At 36.8% G+C, this 12,987-nt stretch overlaps 1 protein-coding gene across 26 annotated transcripts in view; it reads left to right on the top strand.

Annotated features, from left to right (window-relative positions):
• Nucleotides 1–12,987, top strand: part of AFDN (afadin, adherens junction formation factor) — a 133,266-nt gene that overhangs the window by 29,068 nt on the left and 91,211 nt on the right. For 17 of the 26 annotated variants that reach the window (XR_012652539.1, XM_075043370.1, XM_075043368.1 and 14 more), the window contains exons 2-4: nucleotides 8,155–8,350; nucleotides 9,984–10,099; nucleotides 11,626–11,789. Coding sequence is in view for 25 of the 26 variants with exons in the window: in XM_075043370.1 (XP_074899471.1) it covers nucleotides 8,155–8,350; nucleotides 9,984–10,099; nucleotides 11,626–11,789 (476 nt within the window). In the remaining variant the exon portion in view is untranslated. Of the gene's footprint in view, nucleotides 1–6,331; nucleotides 6,438–8,154; nucleotides 8,351–9,983; nucleotides 10,100–11,625; nucleotides 11,790–12,987 lie in introns of those variants that run through there. The other 9 variants (XM_075043377.1, XM_075043369.1, XM_075043363.1 and 6 more) reach the window with 2 other exon arrangements.

Below are 12,987 nucleotides of genomic sequence, written 5' to 3'. Positions count from 1 at the left end.
TGCAGTTTAACAAAAAATAACCTGCAGGTGGCAGACAATTGCTGTATGTTGCAAGTGCTGTTAAGATTTTTCCCAACCATTTACTGTAGGTTTGAAAATTAGAGTTAGAAGGTTAAAAGCCCATAATGCTTTCAGGGAGCACCCTTGGCAGATTTTTGTTGGTATTTAATGGTAGCTGCTTCTGGAGTCATAAATCTTCCCAGAAGACTCTTCATGTTGTTTGTACAACAATGTCTTTTGTAGAAGGCTATGAAAACTTAAGTGTTTTCAGCATGAAGCATGGTTGATGACTGCGTATCGAGTCTGGTGGCTTTGGCAAAATACAAGTCCGAAAACAACTTTTTTTTTTTTTTTTTTTTTTTTTTTAATTTAAGTAGATAGGAAATATTTTCGTTCATCTACCTTGTGTAGATGGGTCTGTTCTGGAGTTTAATTTTGTGAACTGTGAGGTGTAACTCACCAGGAAAATATTCAAGATTACACTAATGTTTGTTTCTTGCCAAGAGTTATTATATTTATCAGTCTTGCTATGTGGGCAGATAGGTAATGGGAAGCAGGGAGAATGCATATAAAGTATACAGTAGAATATTTATGTCAGTGGTAATTCAAAGGTCACATGGGCATTCAAGCTGCATTTATGAAAGTAAATCCTTTTTTTAGGGTGTGTGTTATAGACATGATTTTTGGTCTTGGTTTAAGATTTTATTTGTGTAGCATTTGTCATATACTGCAGTGGGTTTTGCACTGACTTCATGGCATTACATTTATATTATGAAAATGTTTGTAGTACCTCTTGGTTTTTTGATCTTGAGGCTTTGTTTCGTATTGTAGTGGCGCTGGTTCCTAAGATGTAGTTTTCTTCAGGAAAATAGGGAGGATATCATTTAGCTATGCTCCTTGTGTTGTGGGTTATTGATAATTCTCGCTGATAGAAAGCTCAGCTGTTGGTCCTGCTTTTGTCAACATTATGGTGTGTGTAAATTGTTGTGGCAGAATGAGTCATTCTGTAGTAGAAGAAAGTCTTTGTTGATCCAGGTGTTAAAGGTTTGGAAGAAGAAATAAAGCTGATGAAAATGATGTTTATAGGAGCAGTTTTTTCATCTGTATTGTTTTTCCTCTCTTCTCTTGGAATCATTTAGCGTATTCTATCGTTAATCTTGAGGCTACACTTTTTGAAGTCTGAAAAACTGTAGCTTAGCAAGAACATTGCTTTTCTCCACTACATGTAAAACAGTTTATAATAGTTAGCAGGTGTGGTTGATTTTTGTTTGGTTTTTTTTTTTTAAGACTATTCGGAATTCCTTTTTAATAGTTTGCTGTAGAGTCTGTGCACGAAAATATTGTCTGTCTTTTAGTTTCAAGTTGAGAATTCACTGCTGGGAATGTATGCTAGAAACCTGACCCTCATGTAATTTCAGTGCCTACTCCCTTAGTGATTTAATATGCTTGAGTTTTAAAATCTTGTAGGAATTCTTTTTTTTCTTTTTTTTTAATATTCATATATTCATTAGAATTGCACAGATTTGTTGCATACTTAACGGCTTTTGGAGAGGCAAAGGAAGCAATTCCATTTTACTCTGTAGACTGACAATGGGTCAGGTACAGAGGCATTATGTGGATGTTTCAGAATACCCTGCAGTGATAATACTGTTGTTATGCTGACCTGTTATATCAATATTGTGACCTGAATTCATTTGAAAGCACCTTGTATTTGCTTTAATTCTAATTGTTGCACTGTGGATTGGTTTTATTGTGATTTATATTCTATTAGCAAAACTCCTGAGCAACAAGTACATGTACCTGAATAATAATTGCAGCTTAGTTAGGATTTGGTCTTCTGTAGATTTTTGCCTGTAGAATTTGAATGGGGCAGGAAGAACGATGTGACATTCTTAAAGCTGGTTTTTGGTATTTTCTAGATGCAGTCATGCAGAATGCTGCTTGCAAGGCAAACAGTGTTATCAATGCAGCTAAAAGAGATCAAAGATAGGCTCTTGGAGGAGTTACAAACGAGGATTTCTGAAGGGAAACTTTTATATTCTCTACTGCTCAAGAGATTGAATAGTTTACAAAATGGATAGTGTGTAATATGCTTAAGTATTGAAGTATGTATTGCTTTCTGATTGATATGGGTGGGATAGTAGTTTAAAAGCCTGCAAGGATTGTTTGCTTGGCTTGTGGGAATAGTGATGGTCTCATTCATTGCTATGCTCTGCATATTGGGATAATACTCTCTCATTACCTCCTCTGACACTTTAAAGGAGGGGTTCCCTTTCTCGTATGTGAGCATGGCTATGGATTACTGCTCCTGGATATTAGTGCTTTGTTTGCAGAAGCCTCTCTGATTCTTCAGGAAGTCCAGATTGCCCTGCTACAAATCCCATTGTGTCACATTGCAGGCTTTTTCCAAACATCACTTACAGCGCAGTCTTTTTATCTCTTTCTGCTTGTTTTTCATATCCCTTCTTGACTATGTTCTTCTTCTCTAAAATGAATGGGTTGATTGGAAGAGAGCGAGCTGGTTTTCTGTGGAGATTTTCAAATAACCAAAGCTTTAAATAACTCTGTCTTCCATTACTGTTAATACTTTTCGCGTGTGTATGTAACCAGCCTCCATAATCGGAGATGGAAGCTTGAGACGCAATTCTCTGCCTCTTTTACTTATTTGCACTTCTGTATAATGTAACTTCGAATGAGTGATTATCTTGCTTATTACTGATTACTGCTTTAAAGCAGAAATACCTACTTACTAGTAAGTAACTGGGAGCTAGATTTAAAGACGAAACAAACCCTTTTGAGAGACAGGAATCACTTTGCTGAAGCTTCATGGAAAACTTTGACGATAATTGATTTGAAAACTTCTATGTCACATTTTCAGTTTTAAGTGATATGTGTGACTGTTACATATTAAAGTTTGTTTGCTTCCTGCTTTTGTAGTGCTCTTTTTCAGTTGATGATGGTCTGAGGTCATCGAGGAAGATGTCAGAGGAAGTGGATAGCACTGAAAATGCAGATGTTTTCTAAGAATGTTTCATCAAAGCTTTTCACAAGATTTTGTAGAATTTTGAAGTCTCTTCATATTGTGAAAGTGTTGTTTCAAGTGTGCCATTCTGATGCTTCTGTGTGTGTTGTGGTTTTTTGTTTTTTGTTGTTTTTTTTTCTTCTTTTTCTAAAGACACAGTTTTGGAACATTTAACCTGTTGGTTTTGAAACAGTTACTGCCTGTCATTGACTTCACACAAAAAGTCATAGCTAGTTGAAGCACTTTTACCATCTCTTTTTTTGTGCCTAATGAAGAGGTGATACAACTTCCTTTTGTTTGTAAAACCAAGAAACAATGGTTAACTGGTAATTTTTTATTACATAAGTTGGAACGTTCTTTTGAGTAGGATATACTTTTGGAAACTAGTGTAAGTTCTTCTGATAGTGATAAAAAAGAATAATCAGGCTTTGTATTTAAGGAAAATTGCCTTTATGATTTGAAAGGCTTAAAAAGAGCTGACTTTCACTGTGTGCTCTTTAAAATGTATTTTGCAGTCTAGGTGATCAGAATTAAAATTTTGTGAAAATTGCCTGTACTTGTGTAGCTGAGGACTGTTCTGTATCTTTACATTCCTACTTAAGGAGCCATGGGCTTGCACAGCGGATACATAAAATATCTAAAATATGATTACATGAGAAAGCTAAAATTGCTTATGATGCATATAAACTCTCAAGAGGATCTTAAATGGGTGTTCATACACTTATGTAATTAGTATGTAATTGAAATCCAGAAAACGTTTTAACTTCTTTTTGGTAGTTTATAAATGGCAGTTCTTATCTTTTAGAGAAAGATGGTTTTAAGATATTTGTAAATGTTTTGGGGAGATTTCTCCACTTCCAAGTATATGTTAGGCAGTTACATATATTTGTGTATCTATTTGGTTTAGGACAAGTGATTTTTATTCTTTAGCCTCTTCTCTTGACACAAGTCCATGTTATAAACTGCAGTGAACCTACTTGGCAGTAAGAAGTTCAGAAGTGAGTGAGTTTTTGAGGATGAAATGTACCTCTGAAAAATAAACATTTTAATGCAGTGTTAGAGTGGAGAGTGGAAATTTAAGTGTGATGCCTACCTTGTTGTCTTAGGGTGAGTGGTGGCATCGGTCTCTCTGTTACTGATCTACTAAGCACATGGCCAGAAAGTTAAATGTGTCTTGAACTGGAGATACATATATACAGACAAACATACATGTGATATATAATAATAATGAACAAGGGGGGGGGGCTGTTGCCTTTTTTTTTTTCTTTTTGTAGTCTCCTATTTTCCTAATTTTTTGAAATGTGAAACCAATTACTTCCATATCACCAAACACTTTTATTTAAATACTGTAATACTCTAGTGATGCCCAAAGGAACAGTTTGGAACTTAGAGGAAATGAAACATTAAACTAACTAGAGCTTTATATTGGGAAGTGGTAGAGCATTGTGATGCAGTTGTGCATTCTATTTTTTCTTGGTTTTTTTTTTTTTAGTAGGAAACTTTGGAAAATTGAGCAGGGGTGGGGGGGTCATGGACTGTAGGGACACAGCTTGAGAAGCCACCATAGGTGAGGATGGGGGGGAAATGGACAGTCAGTGGTGAATGCATTCAGTTGTTTTCATATCCAGATTCTCAAAGCAATGAAACAAATCTCAAGTGATAATTCTTCAGAACACATTACTGCTTTTCTAGAAGGAAAACAAAACTGGCTTTATACTAATACCATATCTTTAATATTCAGAATGCAGTTTTGTCACGTCTGCTTTGTTAGTGTCTGGAAGTAGAAATAAGTTTTAGCAATAAAACTTTAAATAATAAACCCATGGTAGTTTAGAGAGCTTCTTGAATTGTTTTCTAGATCTTCTCTGAATGGATCTATGTTGCACTCCCTTGCTCTTGAATCTCTGCTGTGTTGTTGTAGAGAAATAAAAAAATGTATAGAATTAAAAGCATGGCTAATGGACAGTGGCATGTGTCCTCAGTAAAATAATCTCCTCTTCTTAAAAAAAAGTTCAAAAATGAACTGGAACCTTACCTGTGTATAGGAACTTGCACAATACATAATGCCTGAAAAAAGAGATTTGCTGCGTGCTCATTTTCTCTCTTAATTATTGCTTCAGCAGTACCTTGAGATAGTGGTGGGGAAAACCCTGTGTAAAGGGAAATAAATGTTATAAATGGGATATGATTATGCTTCATGACACTTCTGCAGAAAGCTCATGTGTCGTCATCTTTTGCAACCATCAGACAAGTGAATCAAAACCTTAAGTTGGTTATAAAAGTAGCTGTGGCTGTTTTGTGAAACATCATGGTTAAGGAGTATTTACACAAGAGGCAACCATTTCAATTGGTCCAAAAGAAGGTGTGGGATGTGGCTCAAAATGTTACCTGCCAGAATGCTCTCTGTGCTAGAGATCATAACATTCTTAGATTCATTTTTCTTGCAAGAACTACAAAATTTTCCAACCGGATTGGTAATACAGCATAGCTACACTAGGGAAGCTTGTTAAAGCTAAAAGAGGCAACTAGCAGCAAAGTACTAACCGCCTGCTGAGAATTAAAGATGCCATGCTGGAGGTACAGACCAAAAGCATGCCAGCTATCAAGGGAAGTGTGAAAGGAAGCTGGCATGGCTGAACACCAGGCAAATATAGTTATTAGAAAGCTGAAGTAGTACCCAAATGAGGAAAATTGTAAGGATATAAAATCTGGCAAGTACAATATAGAAGCATAAGCTAGAACAAAAGAATTTGAGTAATAAAGTTTGAAAAGTCTTTAATAATAACTGCCTTTCAGCACTCTAGTAGTAGCAAACCTGCCACAAGCCCGAGGGCTGTGGGATGATCACTTTATAAGAGAAACTTTCAGAAGATAAGGCGGTAGCAGAAAAACTTTGCTTTGCATCTGTGTTCATTGTTGAAAATCTTGGAAAGGTTGCCCTGCCAAGAACCTTTTATGGGTAACTCATCAGAGGAACGCTCTCAAATCAGAATTTGTTAAGAGTTTAGAGGACAAATGGACAGCATGAAAGCAAGTTGCTAGAACCAGAGTTCATCCAATGACTCTAGAGAAAGTGAGGGATGAAATAATTTTACTAACTGGTACATAATGACTCCTTTAGCTAGACACCTTTAGGTCATTGGATATAAATGCAGTGTGAGGCCAGTATTAAAAGGATGTTTACTCAGAGTGTTGTCTCTGCTGATTAGAAACTACAGTAACACACAGACTTCATGGACACGTGGTAATTATAACAGATTGTGGAAAGGTCAACAGAGCTTTGTGAAAAGAAGTTGTGCCTCAAACCTTTTGGGGCTCACTGAAGGAATTAACAAGAATACATGTCAGGAAGTTCCAGTTTGCTATGGTGGGTAGGATTTCCAGAAGTCATTCGGTAGCCTTCTTCATGAGAAGGGTAAGTCCTCGTATGGATAATTAGTTAATAATTAGAGATAGATAATTAAAGACAAGAAATGAAGTGGATAGGATGCTTTTCAGAGGTGAGTAGTAACTGTTACAAAAGCATTCAGGGTAGAAGAACTGAGACCTACCTTTGAATAATTGCAGTTAAGTCCAGAGTGGATGAGGAGGTGGCAGCTAAGCTGAAGCGAGGCATGTGGAACCTGTAACTCCTTGCAGGAAGGAACACTAGTTTGGGAGTACAATAGATAGTCCTGTGGGAACACCAATTTAGGCTCAGGATGATTAATTCTATAAATTGTTAGGATAACAACAGACAATAAAACAAAATGGGCCCTTGTCTAGGTCCATGGTGCATATGCATTTGACTGCTATATTGGCACAGGCTTGGGAGCGCCCTGGGAAGAGCAGTGCTTACTTCTGTGTATATCTAGGTGACTGAGATGTTTGTCTTGGTGTAGGTTCCAACACCTTTTTTTTTTTTTTTTTTCTTCCTTTGCAATGGTCTTCTGAATGATAGAGTAGCTTCAGTAAATATCTTAGGTTCTTTGCTGTTCAGAGAAACATTGCGATGTGTTTCCTGTGATCAGGTAGTGCTGGAATGGGCTGTGCTTCGCATGAAATCTACAGCTGTACCTGACACCAGAGGATATATCTGTTTCAAAGCCTCTGGAAAGCAAAGACAGGAGCAATGGTTGTTAAACTGCAGAGTAAACCTGACAATGTCAACTAGGGCACTTGAACCTTCCCCCTGAGTGCAGGGCCCCATGAGTGCTGGGATTTGTGCAAGGGAGCCGGAGTTGGCCAGGTGCAGGCTGCTGGGGAACTAAAAATCTGAATTTGGAGTTGGGTGTTCAGACCAGTAATGGAGTTGCATGAGTAACAAGTATCCTCCTGCAGTTTGGTAGGCTGGAGCGGAGGACAGGACTCTGATGGCTAAGGAAAATATTTGAGGATGTGAATTTACAATAGTTTGAACAGATCGATGTTGCAGCTGTGGTGTAGCCATCTGGTTAACAGTTGCAGTCCCTTTCTTCCATCCCTTTCACCTTGTGTTGGTACTGGAGCTTTTCTTCCCCCCCGACTGTTCAGGGAGCTGTACCGAAGACTAACCTTTCTGAAAATATAAAATAAAACAAATGATTTAGCTTCCTAAACATGCTCTTTTCCGGGACAAACAGATGCCAACATAAGAGAGAGGAGCGCATGAAGGGGGGGGGAGGAGGAGAGAAGAGGTGATGCTCAGGACTGCTGTGATGGAAAGCTGTTCTCTTTGAGATATGCTGCTGTTTCTCGAGCATATTTAGCCTGCAGTCTTGTGGACTTGGGATACAGGGGCCCGCTCTGGGTAACAAAATATATTGAGACCAGTCTCAAGATGCATTTCTGGGTTTAAAAAAAAAAAAAGCTTTTATTAATTCTCCTTCAGGTAAACCTGACAATAGCTGTAAATTTGAATACTTAAAAGATTCAAGTTTCAAATATTTCCAGTAATATAGAGTACTTAAGGATATTCCATAAAAAGAAGTTATTACTTCAAGTTTATGGTGTCCTAGTTAGTAAATTCTACTGTCCTCAAAATTTTGAAAATCAGTGCAATATTTGAATGTCTTTTATTATTTATTAGTTACAAATGTATTATGAAAATATAAGAACTCTGAACTTTATAACCATTAGCCACCACTCAGATTTGTATTTTTATTTCTTTACAGGATCTGGAGTTTCATGGTGTAATGAGATTCTACTTTCAAGACAAAGCAGCTGGAAATTTTGCAACAAAATGTATCCGTGTCTCTAGTACTGCCACAACTCAAGATGTGATAGAAACTCTTGCAGAGAAGTTTCGACCAGACATGCGAATGTTGTCGTCCCCTAAATACTCGCTTTATGAGGTGCATGTCAGCGGAGGTTAGTATTTATTCATGAAGTCTGTCCTGCATCCACGCCAGTTCCCTATCCATCCCCCGCCACAATATCTTTAGGTTTGCCCCCAGCTTCTGAGCCACATAAGACTTTGGTTTTTGTTCCTAAGTACGTTGCTACTAACTGTTACGTAGGGTGGTGGTATTTCAAAATGTAAGTATGCATATCAGGCCTGCAGTTTATATAAGTTTAGATTATGATCTAGTAAATGCTATACTTGACATCCTATTAATTTGTTGACATTTGTGAGACAGTTGTTATTTTGGGGACTAGGAGGTAAAGACTAAATTTATAATGGAAGAACAGGAGTGTTAAATTGGAGTGCTTAAGAGTACATCCTCAGGTTCTTTGATGTTGTGGGCCTTTGACAGGTAGCCTTATAATGCATGTTCCTTTACTGCTAAATTGGGGAAGGTTCAACGTAGTACTATTTGAAGCCACTGCATTTCTTAAACAGATCCTATCACATTACCTGTGAAGAACTTGGATATCTAAATATCCTTTTGAAGCTGCTAGCATTTGTGTCTCTTGACGCCAGTAGAAGGCTTCAGGTTGGAAGGTGGTAGTGTGTGTGGTGGTGGTGGAGGCAGGAATAGGAGAAACGAGCTTTTTGTTGTGCTTTTTCTTTTTTTGTACTTTGGAAGCTTACACAACTGGTTTAACTACCTTAAATTCTGCTTTTGAAAGACTGAAAATGATTTGAGATGAAGGGAAATTTATGGGGATATGTGTCACTTTTCATGGTCTACGAATGATGACGATGTGAATTATATGGGATTAGGGAAAAGTGCATGTGTCATCACTAATTTAAGCAGTGAATAGTATGTGGTTTTTCTGCTTTAGGTTTCTTTAAAAGTCTGTTAGCACTGTACCTGTAGTCACAGTGAAATGGTTTCCTTTGCAGAGCAAGTTTTCTGATGTTTAAAATGTGGCTCATAAGAGAGGCACCTCATTCAATAGGTGTGTTTCTCATTAAGTAAACTGTAGCTGCAAAGACATCATTGTCTTGCTATGCGTATGTGCTGTCTCCTGCTTCTAGAAGGGAGATCAAATGGCAAAACTTGTTTAATAGTTTTAACCACACTCAGATTTTTTCATATACTTGAAATAGATGTAATACACTAAATGAAGTTTTGTATAGTATATATGCATAATGGATTTTTTTTTTATAATTTCATAATCTGGTTTATTTTTGTGTAGTCTTTCCAGAATAGTAGTTCTTGGGCCCCAATGAGACTGGTTAAATTTAAAATAAGGAAAATGAGTATTTGGAAGCCTCATGAAGTTATAAAGTTTGAAACATTAAAACTGTAGATGTAACTTTTCCTCCTGAGTGATAATCTTGTGTTCCCAGACTTAGTTCTGGCAGAGGAGGTATGCAACACTACTTTATGTGGACCTTTAGCTTATGTAGACAGAGGGAATACACTTAGGCTGGTTGCTGGAAAGGAGACGTACTTCTCCCTCCCCAGGCTTTCTGTCCCTATACTTAACAGGGAAACATCAACCCATGTGTACTGTTCAGCAAACCTTTTGGTTTTTTAACAGCATAACTTATTTTTAAGTATCTTTGCTCTTGAGGTGCCAAATAACTGTTACTGCTTTTCATTTTTTGAAGAAGAAAGAAGATTAGATGTAGATGAGAAGCCTCTTGTTGTACAATTAAACTGGAACAAAGATGATCGAGAGGGAAGATTTGTTCTCAAGAATGAAAATGATACGCTTCCTCCAAAGGTGAGTCTTTAAGGCGTATGCTAGTGGTAACAGCAGTTCTGAAATGTGTGGGACTTGCTTATATAGCAAAACATAATTTCTACTTTTCTAATTCCTGAAAACAACTGCTGCTGCTGACCTTTGATATCTGGAGCAAGTCTTTTTAAATACTTAAAATGCATCTTTGCAACACAGCATTATTCTGATTTTTCAGATGGCTTGTGGTGCTTTGATCCATGTAGCTGTCTAGTACTGGAGCATGTAATGCCCAGAGAACTTAGAGCTTGCTTTGTTCTAATTTGACGAATTAAGAATTTCCTCAAATAGCATATGATACCAAACACCTAGGAGGTAATCCTACCTGTTGCAGAACCTTTAAAAGGGGATGCCAGAGGGAGTTAAATAACAAAAAATTGTTACCTCCCTAGGTAACACTCTGTTTCTTAACAAAACTGATGGGAGACAGTTTCCTTTTGGGGAGGTGTGGTTTTGTTGTTTTTTTTTTCTTTCCAAATGCAAAATGAGGGACATACGAACATCAGCCATAGAAAAGCTTTTTTTTATATTACTTACTTAAACATTAAATTAGATCAGACTTTGGCTTATGAAGTCATATAATTATATGTATTATATCTAACTTGGATGCTTATAGCTATGGAAAACATACTCTTCAGTGTGGGCTATATTCAGACAAGTCTTTCATCCTGGGCTCAGCACTAAATTTCTTTTGCTCTTGGAATTAGAGCTTGTTAATTTTAAAGGTATTTTGGGTATAGGTACACAAGCTATTCTTACACTATACTTTTAACTACAGGATACATCCATGTTAGAAGTGGGGAGAGAAAATTAATGATGTCTTGCCCTACATCTACCAGACTTGCTATTCCTATTCATTGAATTAAGTAATCTTCAATCTTCCTTCTCTGTGTTCTTCACTTCCTGATAGAAGTAAAAAAACCTGCATCTTCTTTCTCTCATCTTCCATTATTTTCTCTATAGAAGGCAAATGAGCCTAGGAGTACAGGTATCTTGTGTCTGCAAGGAGCAGGAATTGGAGAAGAGAACACTGGAAGGACAACTCGGAAAAATACACCATAGGGGAAATGTCCCCTATAATGTTTTTCCTTCTGCAGTTTATTCATATCTGATGCTCCAACACAGTTGTCTTAAACAGATTAAGTGCAGTGTTGTTTTGTGAAGTATTTTTACTGGGAGGCAGAAATTTGTTTTGCAGCCTTTAGTTAATCTTTGAGGCTAAGTAGATAGTAGGCATTATTCAAGTAGACTTCTGCTGTTTCTTTGCTGTCTTGAGTACAAGGTGCTTAATCAGTTCATACCTGCTTTGGAATATGAAATTATTTTCTCCTTCTGTGTTATTCTGGAGAGTATTAGTCCCATCCCTGTGTAATGGAGTATTGTTGCCTGTAGTATCGGTTTTGTGTTAGTGATACTATGTCTTAATCAGACTTATCTGGAAAGTTAAAACCAATACTAACTTTTCATTGGACTAAAAATGATGGAAGTTTTTTTAAACTCATTTATTTCAGAAGGCGCAGAGTAATGGCCCCGAAAAACAAGAAAAAGAGGGAGTAATTCAGAATTTCAAACGAACTCTCTCAAAAAAAGAAAAAAAAGAAAAAAAGAGGCGTGAAAAAGAGGCATTGCGACAAGCATCAGATAAAGATGATAGACTTCTTCATGGGGATGATATGTAAGTGTTTTAAACTGTGATCAGTTCATATAACCTACATCTTACTTTAAAGGTTTCCCCTTCTCTACCAAATAAGTTGCTGTTTCTTTCAAAAGTAAGTAGTTGACATGGGTGCAATAGCATCATAACCCAAAATATGTGATTGCAATTTCTGTGGTTTATATGTAGATTTTACTGCAAGGTTTGTTTTTAAACCATGAAATAAGTTTTTTTCCCACCTCTTTTGTCCTTGTACAGAAACTGACACATGCTTGGTGACATGGACTTTCCCCACTATGTTTATTTTTGAGCATTTACTCTAGAGTGGGTTTATTCCTCTCCCTATGTTTGATTGTTCTGTTTTTTGCCAGAAAAATTAGTGCGTGTAGCTGTTTGCATTTGACTTACCACCTGACTATCAGTTTGTTTTTCTCTGAGATGTATTTTGGTAGCCAGTCTTCTAGGTTCTTCAACTCTTGCTCCCAAATCTGCTGTGTCTTATTTTTTGAGACGGGGCAGGACATCCATTAATCCTTGTACAGAAAACTGGAGCACAAGAGTCAGGCATGAATAACTCTATGTAGAACTAGAAAGCTGAGAAAGGTCTATATTAAATTAATTTTTGTCTCCTTATCAGATTCTGTAGGTTTCAATATGTAATACACCAGGAAAAAAAATCATTAATGGTGGATATACTCAGAAAGAAAATGTATGATGAAAACTTATTAATTGATAACAGATTCTCAGAGATGAAAGAAATTAGTTGACTGGTTGACATATAATAGAGAATTTAGCTGCTTAGCTCGATTTCAGAACATGGTTTAGTGGGCATGGTTGATGGTTGGAGTCGATGATCTTGAAGGTCTTTTCCAACCTAAATGTTTCTATGATTTCATTTATTTATTTATTTTTCTCTTTTTTGAATACATGGTTGTTTTTCATATACGTAGTATTGCTCTGCATGGATATGTTTGTAATGTTCTTCAGATACCAGCATGATCTTTCCAGTATTCTGTGCTGTTATTTAGCTTGATCTTAATTTTTAAAAATTAAAATAGAATTGTATTTAAGTCCATTAGCAAAAGAAAAAGCATGCACTACAAACACATGCTAACTCTACTTCCGTATGATTTGCAGTGTTGTAAATCAGATCAAAGTTGGGGGTATAATGTAAAGTTTCTTTAATGCCTCTTTTTTTCTTCCCCCCTCTCCCCCCCGC

Source organism: Buteo buteo, chromosome 12, assembly GCF_964188355.1.
Source record: "Buteo buteo chromosome 12, bButBut1.hap1.1, whole genome shotgun sequence".
Lineage (NCBI taxonomy): Eukaryota > Metazoa > Chordata > Aves > Accipitriformes > Accipitridae > Buteo > Buteo buteo.
This window is presented reverse-complemented; position numbering and strand designations above follow the sequence as displayed.